The 16,027-nt window shown below is 31.9% G+C and overlaps 1 protein-coding gene across 1 annotated transcript; it reads left to right on the top strand.

Annotated features, from left to right (window-relative positions):
- The first annotated feature begins 6,110 nt into the window (after window positions 1-6,110).
- On the top strand, window positions 6,111-10,196 carry LOC8284656 (AP2-like ethylene-responsive transcription factor AIL1). The gene is made up of 9 exons (XM_015720605.2): window positions 6,111-6,608; window positions 6,745-7,405; window positions 7,514-7,596; window positions 7,759-7,767; window positions 7,911-7,999; window positions 8,118-8,191; window positions 8,346-8,396; window positions 8,701-8,777; window positions 9,295-10,196. The coding sequence occupies exons 1-9, from the start codon at window positions 6,392-6,394 to the stop codon at window positions 9,882-9,884; spliced, it is 1,851 nt and encodes a 616-aa protein (XP_015576091.2). The 5' UTR covers window positions 6,111-6,391; the 3' UTR covers window positions 9,885-10,196.
- The last annotated feature ends 5,831 nt before the right edge of the window (window positions 10,197-16,027 follow it).

Here is a 16,027-nt window from a genome sequence, read left to right as displayed (position 1 = left end):
AATAAACATCTTATCTGTGTTTTTCAAGTTAAACACAAGTTGCATCCTTCGAAAGATAGGGTTGTAAAACTGGATTTAATAAAAAGAAAATAATGAAATTAGTTGCTAAAATATTCCTCTGCCGCACTTAATTTTGGTATTAATTTTAATTTAGTATCTAAATTTTAATTTATTTCATTTTAATCGTTTGATTTAAATTACATTCTTCAAAAAAATTCAGTTACATTTCAATTTATATATATATATATATATATATATATATATATATATATATATATATAATTAAACTATATTAAATTGAATACACATATTAACAATTTAATATAAGATATGATCGACTATAAGGTGGTAATTTATTAATTAATATATTAAAAAATATTTAAAAGTAATTAATATACTATTCTTAAAATTAAGAACCATTCTTTAGTTAGAAAGTTAATTATTAATTTATAAATTAATTATATACTGCTTTTTAAAATTAGAGTTATTACTTAATTAGAAAAACTATATAATATGTAATGTTAGGCTAATTATGTGACTAACTTCAAGACAATGAATTGAAATCTGAGAATTCGTTGGATCATTTCATTTGACCAGAAAGACCATTAGATATTGAAAATTTGGTCGTTGCAATTATGCTCTCAAATAAGCCAATTTAGTCTTTACAATTATTCTCTCGAATAAGCCAAATGTATATTTTATTTTGTATCAGAGGACTTAATGTCTGGTTTGCTACTTCTCTCCAATTGGATAATTTTTTTGTTATCCTTTCTTAAGAAGAAAAATGGAACTTTTCTACACGGATATAAATATTATTTCATTTATGTTGAAAATAATCTCACACATTTTGGTTGAATCCATTTGGCTCGTCATTTCCCATTTTTCAAAATTTTAAAATCTTTAGGTTAGATTTCCAATTGATTTTTCACAATAAAGAATTAGAACACTTGTATGCTATTATTCTCAACTCTTAATAGCTAAGAGTTCTAATCTTATATTAATTTGGTGACATATTTTTTTTATCTAATTATCAATTAAATCTTTAAAAAATGAGATTTTCGTGGATACAGCACAAAACGAATTAACCAGATTTACCTGATGTAGAGGCAATCGAGACTAGAACTCATAGGAAAAAAAATAGATTTATGAATGGAATCAAATATGCAGTATTTACAGACAAAAGTATTCGGTTATTGGGTAAAAAATCAATATATTTTTAATATCGAATCAGGATTAGAAAAAATAGTTTTTTTCTATTCTATTAGTATTTATTATTTTTAACAATTTTATTCAGTTGTTTAAGAAATAAAAAATAAATACTAATACTTTCGTTTTATTTTTAAGAGTATTTTTTGTAATTTTACAATGAGAAAAATAATGTTGTAGATCGATTGTGCTTATCAGAAGAAAAAATTTAAAAATCAACAAAAAGCTTGATGTGATTATATACAAAAAAAGCAGAAAATGAGGCATATTTGTAAAACCTGTAATAGTTACATTGTTAAATTTAAAATACATTTTTTATTAATTTCTAAAATTATTTTTTTTAGTAAGCATATTCGAGTTGCTATACTATTTTCTTTTTTACTGTGAATGTAAAGATTATTTCTTAAAAGTATTTTTGAAAATAAATCAAAAGCATAACTAATTAATTTTAAAATTTTAAAATAATTAAATAAAATTATATTCCTAAAATACTTTAAGACTATATGTGATTCATAAATTGAATTACGTTAGCAATTCTTAAATAAACATAATAAGTATAAATAGAATAGTTAATTTTAAATAATTTTTATTTCACTTTTGGTTCATGAGCTTGGATAAACTATTTTTCTAAATATATGACAACGAAACAAATTTTGTATAATCTTGTGATTTAAGTCGCACATCGATTGAAGAAAAGGAATATATATACAAACGAGGTAAAACTAACTAGCTAGCATCTTTGACTAACTCTAACTGCTTTGACTAACTAATTAAATAAATACATGTAAGTAACTAACTCATTAAGCCCTCTTAACACGCTGTTATTGGATAATTAAACATCCATCATATTAATTACAACCTAAATCTTTTTTAATAAACACAATTATTTAACATCGTTACTATTTCTCTAGTGGTGGAGTTCATTTAAATAGAATGAAACCTATTTTATCATTTACTATTTCTTCTAAAATAAAAATAATAAAATCAATTAAAAATATAATCTAATTAAATAATAAGAATGGCTCAATTTTCTAGATAAACAAACGGTAATTCATCTTTTAGGCAACCCAACACTAAATTATAAGCACAAAATTCAATGAAGAAAAAAACTAAAAAGATTACAGAAACATAACTACCAAACAAATCAAATAAACAAAACACTGTTTAATTAAATCATTTCAAACAAGATGAAATTTGAAAATGAAGCAAATAGAAAAGAAAAATAGGCGACCATGGTAGTAGCTTCCCTCGCTGTCTTTCTCTGCCTTCTCCATTGCTCACTTGCTGAACAAAGACTAAACAAAGGCCAGAAGAAAAGTTGAGGAGCAGAAAGAGATGGGGAATAAGCCATAGAACACCACAAAAACAAATTATCACATGTGAGTAGAAGTAACGATGACAGGAACTCTCTTTTCAAATCACAGACAGCAATACTGAGAGATAGTAATGGGCAATCTCTTTGCGGCTGATGATCCTCTCTTTTTCTTTTTCTTTAAAGAAAATGATAATTTGGTTACTTAATTTGATTTGTTTTTGTTTATATGGTGATAGTAATTGTTAGTTGCTATTGATTTTTTATTTGATTTTAAATTTTGTTGTTTAATTTTATATTAGTTTTAATTGATATTATTGAAGAAAATGATAACATCATCAAAATTAAGGATAAGAAGAGTCCTACAAGAGAAATAAGTCCAGATAAGGGGTGGAACAGAAATCAGCGAAAGGACTTGGCCTTAGAAAGCCAGTCAGCAACCCTATTATAGCTTCTAGGAATAAAAAGTAAATGAATAATAAACAAAAGGGCTTACAAGACTTCTTCTCGGTAGAAGCTCTCAAAATATCCCCTTGTGATGATTTGAATAGACTCAATCAACAATAAGGAGTCAGATTCATAAGCAACTTTTTATATTTTAAGTAAGTTGTGGTCATTAATATTAAGTAGTAATTCGGTTAGCAATTTGGGCTTAATTGAACCTTTTAAAATGAGAAGCCATTTGGTGTATTTGAGACCAAAAAAAAAAAAAAAAAACAAGGATGGGTATTTAGTAGACTCTTTTCAATTAGTTGAAGGGCCTTTTCTTTTTGTACCTTTTGCCCAAAGAAATTCAATTATTAGATAAACGGGCCGGATAATGAAATATTGCACATTGCAAATTTGAGGAGTGGGTTCGGGGCTAATGCTTACAAATCTTAAGCCCGACCAACTCGCATTTTGACTACCAAGTCTACTTAGAGCAAAGATCTTTGATGATGGACCTCATCCCATAGTCCTAAGCAATACCAACTTCAAAGTTCAAAGTGGTGGGTACTGACCAATTCTAGGCATGGGCCCATACCAATATCATTGCCACTCTTTTATTTATCTTTCTATGCATTAGCTGATTGTCATGAATGACACTCGACATTAAAATAATAAAATAATTATTTTTTTTCTGCATTGTGTGAGGATCAATAAAAGAGTGATATATTATTTATATTTTTACATTTAATAATTATAATATATAGAATATTTTATAACTAATAAATATGTATTAATATATAAATAGAAACATACACCTGAATTAGACTATAATTTTCTATAAAAAAAATACTTCTGCTTTCGTTTTAATTATAGTATTCTATATAAAATTAATATAATTAAAATATTAGCATATATTATTAAAAGAGAGGAGTACTTATTTTATAAAATAAAAAAATAAATCATCATATTATCTAAAAATAAAAAAATGTTAAACTTAAGACATTGATTTCCCAGAAAATTAAAATCCGGTTATTTTAAATTTTATATATTATCATGTGATAATACTATCACTTTTATTTAATTTGATATTGTCGTATATAGCAAATCTAGGGGACAATTTGTCGGAATCATTAGACTTTTTTTCTGCTCATTATAGAGAAGTACAGTGAGAGGCCAGACGAGAGGGACATAAAAAGAGAAAAAAAGGACTATTAATAATGGTACTCAAAATTGGCCCAATTGAATTTCCATTTTATACAACAATGGATCATTACAGAACATCCTGTACATTTTGGTAATATCCTACTCCAGCGGATATTTCAAAGCTCACCGCCGTTCTTGACTGCCTATAATAGTGTCAACCGTTGGAGGAGTCACATGTAATTAGCTCTTCATATTATACGTTTTAAATTATATATTTTTTGTATTTCTCTTATTTAAGCTTAGGTACAACACATCATCAAGCATGAATGGTAAAACAGAAAAACATTCGTCTCAAATTGCCGACAAATTCTTCAGTGAATAATTCGTAATCTAACATTATGAATCTTTCAATATAATTATTTCATGTGAGTATTTTATAATATAGTGAATTATATTAGTTGATTTTCATTTGGGGTTAAATATTATTTACTTTTAAAATTTTGTAATTTTTATATTTTTTTTATTATATTAAAATTTCATTGAGTTATGATAAAACTAATTACTATTTATTCATGTTAGGTGAAGTATTAAATTGATAATTTAAAATTATAGTTTGCCATTTAAATTTATTATAAAGTATTAAATTCGTTTAAAATTAATTTTATTATTAAATTACAAGTTAATCTTAGTATCTAATTAAAATAATAAATTTAATATTTTTTTATTTTTTTATATTTTTTATCTTTTAGTATAATTTAATTCTAAAAAATTTAAACCTATAATTTTTTTATTTAATATTATTAAATTATTATGTAATATAAATTTAATTTTTTAAATAAATTAAATAGTTAAAAATTATTATTTCTATTAAATACTAAATTAAATTATATTAAAAATAAAAAATCTAATCATATTTATATCATTTGAATGGTTGATAAAATATTTTATTTTTAGAATACAACAGTATCATAGTATTCTTTATTGATAGTGAATTTGTCAACTTGGTCTCTAGATTATTTTGCTAGATTAAGACCTGATTAATTAATTTAATTTTTATTTTTTATATAGTTTAAAGATAATAAAAATAGCAATATGATGATTTTTTTACTAGAAATATTTAATTTATATTAATAAGTAAAATTAAATTTTATGATAATTTAATAATCTTATAATACATATAAGTAATTTTAAAATATTTAAAATTATTTTAATTAAAATTATTTTAAAATTAAAATATTAAATTTATTATTTTAGTTAGACACTAAAATTAATTTGTGTTAAAAATAAAATTTTACTATAATTTGATAATAAAATTAATTTTAGACGAGTTTGATACTTGATAATAAATTTAAAAATAAAATTATAATATTAATTTACTCGTATTTTTTTCAATTCAGTAATTAGTTTTATTAAAACTCAAAAAGATTTTAAATATAATTAAAAAATATAAAAATTGATTGTTAAACTAAATTAAAAAAATAAATAGTATTTAACTATTTTATTTATGATTGGTTAGTATGAGTTATATATAAAATATGTTATATATTAGTAAATCAATAATGTTACGTGATAAAATAAGAGTTATATAAGAATTTCTCGGAAATACTGGAATAAACCTAACTGGGTCAGTCTTCAGTGTTCATCACAGGTAGCGAGTATACGTCCAGCAAGTGAACATTTCCAAACTTTGCATGCCTCAATGTGAAATTAGGACAACTTATGTTACTATGCCATAGAATTTCTTTCTTTTTGTTTCTGGGGTGATTCATGGCATAAATTTTGAGCCAAAATATGGTGTCTTTGAGTGTAGAACAGCAAAAGTTTCTGATAAAAATCTAACCATTGAAAGGACATCAAGATTCAAACGGGTGGACTCTGGTAGCCATCAAGTGGATCTAATACAAGAAAAGTGTAATCCATGTCTACCAATCACAAGCTTTCATTATCAAATCTGGCCATACACATTTGGATTGTCTTGGCTTGTCTATGCATGTATAAATAGATGTAGGTGTGAGTAAAAATGGAGTCATGTCATGGCCAGGCCAAGAAATGAAAACAAAAAAATAAAATTAAAAGGCACGAAACCCTAAGCAGCATTGGCAAACAGATAGAGATATGCAGAGAGACTGAGAATATAAGACGAGAGAGAGAGAGAGAGCTTTGTTTCAAAAATTTTGAAGTTTGAGCTGTAAAACCAAAACTCAAGTCACAAACGGAGGAGAGAATTTAACATATTATATGCCACAGAACCCATAACACAGTTTTTGAGATAGACAGAGAGAGAGAGAGAAAGATAATAGTATGAGTAATTGGTTGGGATTTTCTGTTAGTCCACACCTGAGAATTGATGATGGGTTTGGTAATAGAGAAGAAGAAGAAGAAGAACATGGAGATGGTTTTACTTCTTCTCATCATCAACATCATCATCATCATGATATCTCTGTCATGCCTTTGCGTTCTGATGGTTCTCTCTGCGTTGTTGATCCCTTTAGACGTTCTTCTAATGGTGCTGCTCAAGGTACTATAGTAACAAGGTTTTGTTCTTCAAGTGTTGAAAGCTTAACTATTTCTATTCCCTTTTGCATATTCTTTTCTTTTGTTTGAATATTCAGATGAGTCTGACATATTTCTTTTGTTTCTGATGAATGTCTTAGATTGGAGATATGAGAGCACTGTTGATGCAACTAGTACAAGTGAAGAAGGTCCAAAGCTTGAAGATTTCTTAGGATGTTACTCAAACTCTCCGTCTGATGATAAAATTTATTGCCAAGAAGATCAAACACAAACCCAAAACCATATTAGTAGAATCAATGTTAATGTGGCACCAACCTTTAACACCACCAATAATGGGGATTTAGACAGTAGTGGAGAACATCTCGCTAGCCATCAACCTTCTTTAATCCAATCTTATCATCATTACCATGAGAAATCACAAACCCTAATCCCTAATGATCATCGTCATCATCATCAGAATCCCCACCACTGTGATCCAAATCCTGGCCATAGCCATAACAATGGTGGCGTGTATCATGTACCTTTTGAGAGTGCAAGTTCAGTTTCTGGGTTCAAGTCTTGGTTAAGGCAGACTCAATTTTCTAGTGATAAATCTTCAAATGAAGTGAACAATTATAATTTTCAGCCATTATCTCTTACAATGAGTCCAAGTTCTCAAAATGGAATGGTTGCAGTTTCTCCACTGCAAGTTGTTGATAATCGTAAGAGACCAGTTGCTAAATCTCTTGCTAGAGAACCGGTTCCTCGTAAGTCTTTGGACACTTTTGGACAAAGAACCTCCCAATACAGAGGTGTCACAAGGTACTAACATTTTATTCTTCTTCTTCTTCTTTTAGTTTTTACTTCTCCTGACTGGAATTCAAGATTCAAGAATTATACCAAAATTCATATTTTTCTTTATTGTATTAGGCATAGATGGACCGGGAGATACGAGGCGCATTTGTGGGACAATAGCTGCAGAAAAGAAGGACAAACAAGGAAAGGGAGGCAAGGTATATAGGAAAGAAAGAAAAGATAATGATATATCTTTGCTGCTCATTATCATTTTCTTGTTTTCTGCTTTTCTTGTATGCAAGAGAATATACTAACGGTTGTGTTTTCATGCACCTTTTGTTGGGGGGGTCTTCTCTTCCCACTATGTCAACCTTGTGCAGTTTACCTTGGTAGGTGAAACTCTTGAAATTCCATTTGCTTGCTTTATTACACTAGTATTATTGTTCCAAAATTTGTTTAGCCTAAACAACATTGGGTAGTGTGCATGTTATTTCTCCTTCATTCTTTTTGCTAAATTGTTTTGTTTTAACAGGTGGTTATGATAAGGAAGAAAAGGCAGCAAGAGCTTATGATTTAGCTGCCTTGAAATACTGGGGACCAACAACTCATATAAATTTCCCTGTAAGTTTTAGGTGACCATGCTGCTTTAATTAGTTTATGCAGAAAGGTTTCAGCTTTCAACAATTTGTTTTTTGAATCATTGTGATGTCTAAATCTCTTATTAAATGCTTACATATAGTTGAGCACTTATGAAAAGGAGCTTGAAGAGATGAAGCACATGACCAGGCAAGAATTTGTAGCCAATTTGAGAAGGTATACAAATATAAATTATAATATAAATAGTATATGCCCTTGGCGCTTTCTTACCCTTCTCTCTTTATTAAAGTTGTTTTTCAATCTTTAATGTGTGAAAGAAGAAAAAGAAATGAGGAAAGAAAGATTGATTGCTTTGTTCAAACTTTGGCAGGAAAAGTAGTGGGTTTTCAAGGGGAGCTTCTGTATACAGAGGAGTGACAAGGTGATGGCAGAACGCGAGTTCAATGATAGAGTTTTCCATTATTTACTGTTTCTTTGCAGGCTTTTTCAGTTATAATAGACAATTATATGCAAACATTATGCATGGGTATATTATACCAACTTTTAGCTAGTATGACACTGAAGATTCATCAAGATCTATATAAATAAATAAATATATATATATATATATATATATATATATATATATATATGTTTTAAGTATGATATATATATATTAAAGATCACCCATCATATCTATCCTTGTTTCCTTTTATTTGCTAAGCTGTTTTCTTTTTTACTCGCAGGCACCATCAGCATGGAAGATGGCAAGCTAGAATAGGAAGGGTTGCTGGAAATAAGGACTTGTACCTTGGAACATTTAGTAAGCCTTAAATTTTTCTCTTTTACATATATATAATAATCTCTTTCCTTTCTATATATGCATGTATCTGTATTTGCATAACAATTAAATTATTAAGGATTTTTTTCATAATTAATATTCGGACACCCTATTATTACAAGAGGTCAAAAACGCTCACATGGATGGTGCAATCTATATTAAGATCTCGCTGGTCCTTGAAATTCGCAGAATCACCATAGGTTTAAGGGTTTCCGGCAATAGGTTGCCTGCCTGTTGTACTTGTAGTAATTGAAGAAGTCTATGTATGGCTTAGGGTTATCAAATCAATGATTTCTGAGTGCCATTACCACAACTAGTGAAATCAAACTAAGTTTTGGACATTTCATGAGATCCCTGTTCAAGTTCAAGTTACCTTTCTTCAAAATTGGAAACTTTTCTGTACTTCTTGTAAAAAGAAGATTTCGATTATAATTTCATATAAAACCTGAATAATATGCTGAGACTTGCACAAAATCATGATGCACCTTTATATTTATAGGTACGCAAGAAGAAGCTGCTGAGGCTTACGATATTGCAGCAATCAAATTTAGGGGCACAAGTGCTGTTACCAATTTTGATATAAGTAGGTATGATGTGAAAAGAATTTGCTCAAGCACTACGCTCATTGCTAGTGATCTTGCTAAGCGGTCATCGAAAGACTTGGCTCCGATGCCTCTTGAGGAAGAAAATTCTTGTGCATCATCCACATCTCCTCAACCGCTCCTGGCTAATATTGCCAGTGGTGAGGCCTCCGATGAATTGGCGGAGATGATGTGGAATGCAAATACAGATGAACATCAACAGCAGCAAAGCGCAAACAACACTAGCAATGACATGCCGTTGGTGGGTTCATGTAGCAGGATTAATTCCAATAATCCAGGAAGTCCAAAATGTTCGGTCGGCTTAGCCAGTGAGTTTTGCACTAGTGGTGGTGGTGGTGGAGACTACAATCAGGGTTTCTCATTGCAGGACTCAAAGTATGAAGATGCCGATGATGATGATAATAATAATATTAGTGGAAGTGACAACAGAATTGGTAGTTTGGGTTTGGTGCATCAAGTCCCTATGTTTGCATTGTGGAATGAGTAGGAGAGGCTAATAAGTCAGATGAGGTAGAGAATAGGAAAGTTGCTGTTATTGTAGGGAATTAAAGAAAGGATAGATAGAATGGTAGCACAGGGCACAGGCAATTTGAACAATGTTTTCTCGTTATCTCAAACACAGTAGTAGGAAGATACGGTTTATATAGCTTAAATTTATCTTTCTATTGGCTACGTTGGTGGGTCATTTTCAATCGGGTTAATTTTGTACAAGGACTATTTCAACATTTGTCACTTTCAGGCAGAAAAGGATTCATCTAGTTGGTAGTTCAACTTTAATTAAACATGTTTTTGTGCATCACATCACAACCCTTTTTCCAAATTTTATATTATAATGTCATGATCCACTAGTTGCTCCCTGGAGGGGGGCACATTTTGCTCAAAATTCTTGGTTGTGGGTTAGGCTTAATTTTATTTTTACCTATTATAATTGGAGAGTTAACTGTTTCATATAAAGCAGTTGTAGAAACAAGACAAGTTTAGAACTCAACTAAACTTTGACTCACTATTGTACTAAAACTATCTTCAGATTTAAACTCTAACCAAGTAATGCAAAAATAATATCTCTCAAAATGGAATTATAGTTTGTTATGAACCTGAACATTAGCTGAAATTTATTGCATGTTGTGTTAAATTGGAAGTCTTTAAATGGAAAATAATTCAATTTCATTTATGAAGATTATAGTTTGTTTTGAATTTAAAAGGATTTACTTGAATGTGATTTCAAAACTGAGCTGAAGATAATGCAACAAGTTTAACTAGCTTTAGAATTGTGAGATCAAAGTTCAAATTTCACATTGTACTTAATGGGTCGATAAACAATAAAAGGAACAAAAAGGAAAATATTTATAATTAATAAATAGAGAAGAAAAGAAAAAGAAAAGACTTGAAGGAAGGAAGCAGTCGAAAACAAACAGAACAAAAACAAACGGTGGAATTTGGTTCTTGTTCCTTTTTTTAATATATTAGACTCATTTCATATATATAATATAAATAAATGATAATTGACTGCATGTCTTACAAATTGCATGCATTTCCAATATCCACAGGCACAGCCACTTGAGACAGAAACGCCACAATATCAATCACATCCATCCATCGCATCAAATTAGCTATAGCAGCCTGCCAGGGGTCCACTGAATCACTAGGGGGGTTGCCACACCACAATCAATGACCTAATTTAACATTGCTTTGCTACCCTTACAGCAGCAGCAGCACCACCACCAGGAAGAACTTGGTTAATCGGTTCATCAATTTTGAAGCACTACTCCTGCCAATCCAATATATATATATATATAAAATCTAATGAAAAAGTCAAAGAAGTTAGTGACCCCTTTGACTCTATTCGGGAAAACGCAGTTGCTTTACAGGGAGGGAGAAGAGAATCCAACCCAGCCTTTACTCATGAAGGGGTGTGTCTTAAATTGCGTGCCCATATATTAGCTTTATGTCTCTCTCCCTTTGCAGTCATTTTCTTTTTCTTTTCTTTTATGGCTTTTATTGAATGCCAGGCCAACCCTCCTCCTTGGCGCGTATACTGCCTCAGTACATTGGACTTCCATATCTCACCTGCAACTTGTCTTATTGTTAATAATAAGTCTAGAAATACTTTTTTTAACAGTTTAATCTACATGTAAAAATATATATACTTAAAATGGGTGTTTTTCTGTCATAAAACTGTTATTTTAAGCTCCATTATGTTAAGTTGTAGGTTCATCTTGTTCAATATTTTTAACTTGATGAGTTGCAAGTTTTATATCATTTTCTACCCCAGTAACGAAATTGAATTGCTTGGCAAGTGTTTAAATCTTAATTAATAGTAAATGTTGTTATTTAAGTTTTACTAATAGATCAAGTATCTATCTCGTAAGGCAGATTTAGATTTCACAAATTTGTTTTCTTTTTAAGTTTTTCATAATATAAAACAATCCTTTACATGTTAAAGATCCATCTCATAATTCAGGCAAGTATATGAGCAGAAAAATCTGGATTAATAGGGAGTGGGATTTTTAATCTGCATTGATGGAGAAAAGAGATTAAACATTTGTATATCAACAAAATAGAAAATATTTGTTGCTAGTGTTAAACTAAGTAAAGGTTTATTGTAAGGGTAGTATAGTCTTTTCCATGATTAGAGTATAAATAGTCATTTAGAATAGTCATTTAGGTTAAGCTTTCTTTGCAATAAACATTATGTTATTACCTCATTTTGTAACATGGTATCAGAGCCTAAATTGATTGAGTCTTACTGCGGAGTCTTGCTGGGTCTTATTGCTGCTTTTGTTTTCTGTTTTCTGTTTTCTGTGACGTCGCGCTGCTGTTTTCTGTTTTCTGTGATGCCTCGACATCGTTGTTGAGTCGACGTCTTGCTGCCTCTATTTTCTGGTTTTACAAGGTCGATGATACTGAAAAGGTGCAGAGGTTGAGGAAAGAGTGTCCGAACGTGAAGTGTGGTGCTGACACTCATCTGCTGCTGATATTTCTGATTCGAGCCTCGCCGTCTGCTCGTTCTTCCTCCTCTTTGCTGTTTGCCGATTCAGACTTCCTTGCTGCCTTGGTAGCCAGTTGCTTCCTTGGGGCCTTTCCTCCTATTGATTTTCTTGCTGTTTGCTTTGTACGAGCCATTGCACTAAAGCGCTTTGGTTGACTAGAAACTGAAAAGGGAAACTAAAAGAAAATTGGTGGAAAATTATGCATTGTGGTTTCATATTGATAAATGGTTATGGCACATAAGCAATCTGTGAAAGTAGATTTGTTGCCCCTTCTTTAGAGTAATTGATTGTTGTTGATTTCTGTTGAGTTTTTCTCTTCATTTGTCTGTTCCGTATGGCTGAAGCTAGAGATGATTCGCTTCAAGCAGTTAGTGTTCAGTTGGATGGTAAGAATTATGCATATTGGAGCTACGTGATGAAAATTTTTTTGAAAGGGAAATAAAAGTGGGGATATATTTCGGGTGCTTATATTAAGCCTCAAGATGATGTGGCATTATTGGATAAATGGGAAGTTGATAATTCAAAAATTATTACTTGGATCAATAATTCTGTTAAGCATTCGATAGGCACCCAATTAGCAAAATATGAGACGGCTAAGGAGGTTTGGGATCACCTAGCTAGACTGTATACACAGTCTAATTTTGCAAAGCAATACCAGTTGGAGTCCGACATTCGTGCTCTTGTTGGGAAAAGTATGAGTATTCAAGAATTCTACGATGCTGTGATTTGTGGGATCGATTGGCTCTCGCGAACGCTGAATTACGAGCCTTTGGGCCTTATATTGTACGAAGAGAGGAGCAGAGATTGGTACAGTTTTTAATGGCCTTTCGTGATGAGTTTGAGGGACTTCGTGGGTCTATTCTGCATCGTCATCCAGTGACTTCTGTTGATTCTGTTGTTAGTGAACTTTTGGCTGAAGAAATTCGTTTGAAGTCCTCGACTGTAAAAGAGATTTCTCCAGCTTTTACTCCATCTGTTTTTGCCATGCCTCCTCGATCAAACTCTAAATCTCAGTTCAAGCCATATGGATCTGTTGCTCATGATGAATGCGGGTTTTGCAAGCAAAAAGGTCATTGAAAATCTCAATGTCCGAAATTAGGCAGAGGAAAACATCAACAGTTTCATCAACAGCGATCTCATCGCTGGTCGATCGATCACCGCTTCCACAATGGACCTCCTCTTCTACCTCGTCCTCACAATGCCTTGTCAACCTCCTCCTTAGACCCATCACTGATTAAGCAGTTTCAACAGTTCCTTGCTTCTCAGCCTCATGCCATGTCTGCTTCCTCTCAAGTAGGTCTGTCATATAGTCCTTCAGGTATATCCCCTTCCTCCTGGATTTTAAATTCTGGTGCTTCAAACCATATGTCACCTAATTTATCATCATTTACTTCTCTAACCCCTGAAGTTTCAGTTCCTGTTATGAGTGCTAGTGGTACACCTATGCCATTGCAAGGTGTTGGTTCGGTTATTACGCCTTCTCTATCTTTATCTAATGTCTATCACATTCCTAGTCTTGCTTTGAATCTTGCTTCTGTTGGTCAGATTTGTGATACTGGATGCTCAGTCTCATTTTCTTCTTCCGCTTGTTTTGTTCAGGATCCATAGTCTCAGAAAGTGATTGGGATCGGCCATAGAGAAGGAGGACTTTATGTATTGGATCAACTCAAAACTCCTCACACTGCGGTTGTTGTTCCTGGTGTGAATTTGTCATCCTTTCGTTTGAATCCCTCTTCATCTGTGTTTTATTTGTGGCACTCTCGCCTTGGTCATGTCTCTGTGTCTCGTTTAAAATTTTTAGTTTCTACAGGAGCTTTAGGAAATTTGAAAACTCATGATATTTCTTATTGTAGTGGTTGTAAACTAGCCAAGTTTAATGCATTGCCTTTTCCTAAAAGCACTACTATATCTGTCTCTCCTTTTGATCTTATTCATTCTGATGTATGGGGACTCTCTCCTGTTTCTACAAAAGGAGGTTCTCGCTATTATGTATCTTTTATTAATGATTGCACTTGTTATTGTTGGGTTTATCTTATAAAACGTCGTTCAGACTTTTTTGGCATATATAATGAGTTCCGATCTCTTGTAAAAATCCAACATTCAGCTGTTATCAAATGCTTTAGATGTGATTTGGGGGGAGAGTATACTTCTCATACTTTTAAGGATCTACTTACTTTAGATGGTACAATTTATCAAACTTCTTGCACTGATACTCCTGAACAAAATGGAGTTGCTGAGAGAAAACATAGGCACATTCTAGAGACTGCACGATCACTCTTGTTGTCCGCTAGTGTTCCTAGTGAATTTTGGGGGAAGGAGTTCTTACTTCATTTAATTAGCAATTCCTATTTCTTATAATTCGGCTTGTCTCCCCATGAAAGATTGTATGGTCGTCAGCGATTATACTTCTCTTCGTGTTTTGGTTCTACATGTTTTGTTCTTCTTCCCTCATGTTGAACGGCTATCATCTCGATCTACTATATGTGTCTTTCTTGGTTATGGTGCAGGTCAAAAAGGGTATCGTTGTTTTGATCCAGTCAGTCATAAATTATATGTTTCTCGTCATGTTATTTTTCTTGAACATATTCCTTATTTTACAATTCCTGACCGTCCTCACCATATATCTATGTCTGATCTTATCCATATTGACCCTTTTACTACTGATGTTGATGAGCTATCCTCTGCTAACATTCTTGACACCTCTATTGGCTCCTCTACTACACACTCCGCCCAATCATCTTCTGAGACTGCGGATACTATCGTACCTCGCTATCCTGTACGCAATCGTAAGTCCACTAAACAACCTGATTTTGATTATTCTTGTTATTCGAGTTCATTTGTTTCCTTTCTCGCTTCTATTCATCGTCTTTCTGAACCTTCATCTTTCAAAGAAGCCATTCTTGATCCTCTTTGGCAGTGTGTCATGGCTGAGGAGTTAACTGCTCTTCACCAAACCCATACTTGGGATTTAGTTTTCCTTCATGCAGGTAAACGTGCTATTGGTTCTCGTTGGGTCTACAAGATTAAAACTAAGTCTGATGGTTCTATTGAAAGGTATAAAGCTCGTTTAGTGGCTAAAGGTTATTCTCAAGAATCTGGTATGGATTATGAAGAGACTTTTTCTCCCGTTGCTAAAATGACTACAGTTCGAACTCTTATTGTTGTTGCTTCCGTTCGCCATTGGGATATAACTCAAATGGATGTCAAAAATGCCTTTTTGAATGGCGATCTTCATGAAAAAGTTTATATGGTCCCTCCTTCTGGTCTTGATCATCATCCTGGTGAAGTCTACAGACTTAGGAAGGCTCTTTATGGTCTCAAACAGGCTCCTCGCGCTTGGTTTGAGAAGTTCTCTACTGTAATTACTTCACTTGGTTTTCATCCTAGCCATCATGACTCTGCATTATTTATCAAATGTACTTCGGCTGGTCGAATTTTGCTCTCTCTATATGTTGATGATATGATTATTATAAGTGATGATGTTGTCGGAATTAGTCTGTTAAAGTCCGAACTGACTCGTTGTTTTGCTATGAAGGACTTGGGTTCCCTTCGTTACTTCTTGGGTATTGAAGTTGCTTCTTCTCCAAAAAGGTATCTTCTTTCTCAATCTAAGTACATTTCTGATATTTTTGAGCGTGCT

This window comes from Ricinus communis, chromosome 8, assembly GCF_019578655.1.
Source record: "Ricinus communis isolate WT05 ecotype wild-type chromosome 8, ASM1957865v1, whole genome shotgun sequence".
NCBI lineage: Eukaryota > Viridiplantae > Streptophyta > Magnoliopsida > Malpighiales > Euphorbiaceae > Ricinus > Ricinus communis.
This window is presented reverse-complemented; position numbering and strand designations above follow the sequence as displayed.

What these genes read in the sequence shown, in the direction of transcription:
- LOC8284656 (XM_015720605.2), top strand. Translation starts at nt 6,392, where the DNA reads ATGAGTAATTGGTTGGGATTTTCTGTTAGTCCACACCTGAGAATTGAT. An exon ending in TTCTAATGGTGCTGCTCAAG is followed by an intron (nt 6,609 to 6,744) that starts GTACTATAGTAA and finishes TGAATGTCTTAG; the next exon opens with ATTGGAGATATGAGAGCACT. An exon ending in GTATACAGAGGAGTGACAAG is followed by an intron (nt 8,397 to 8,700) that starts GTGATGGCAGAA and finishes TTTTACTCGCAG; the next exon opens with GCACCATCAGCATGGAAGAT.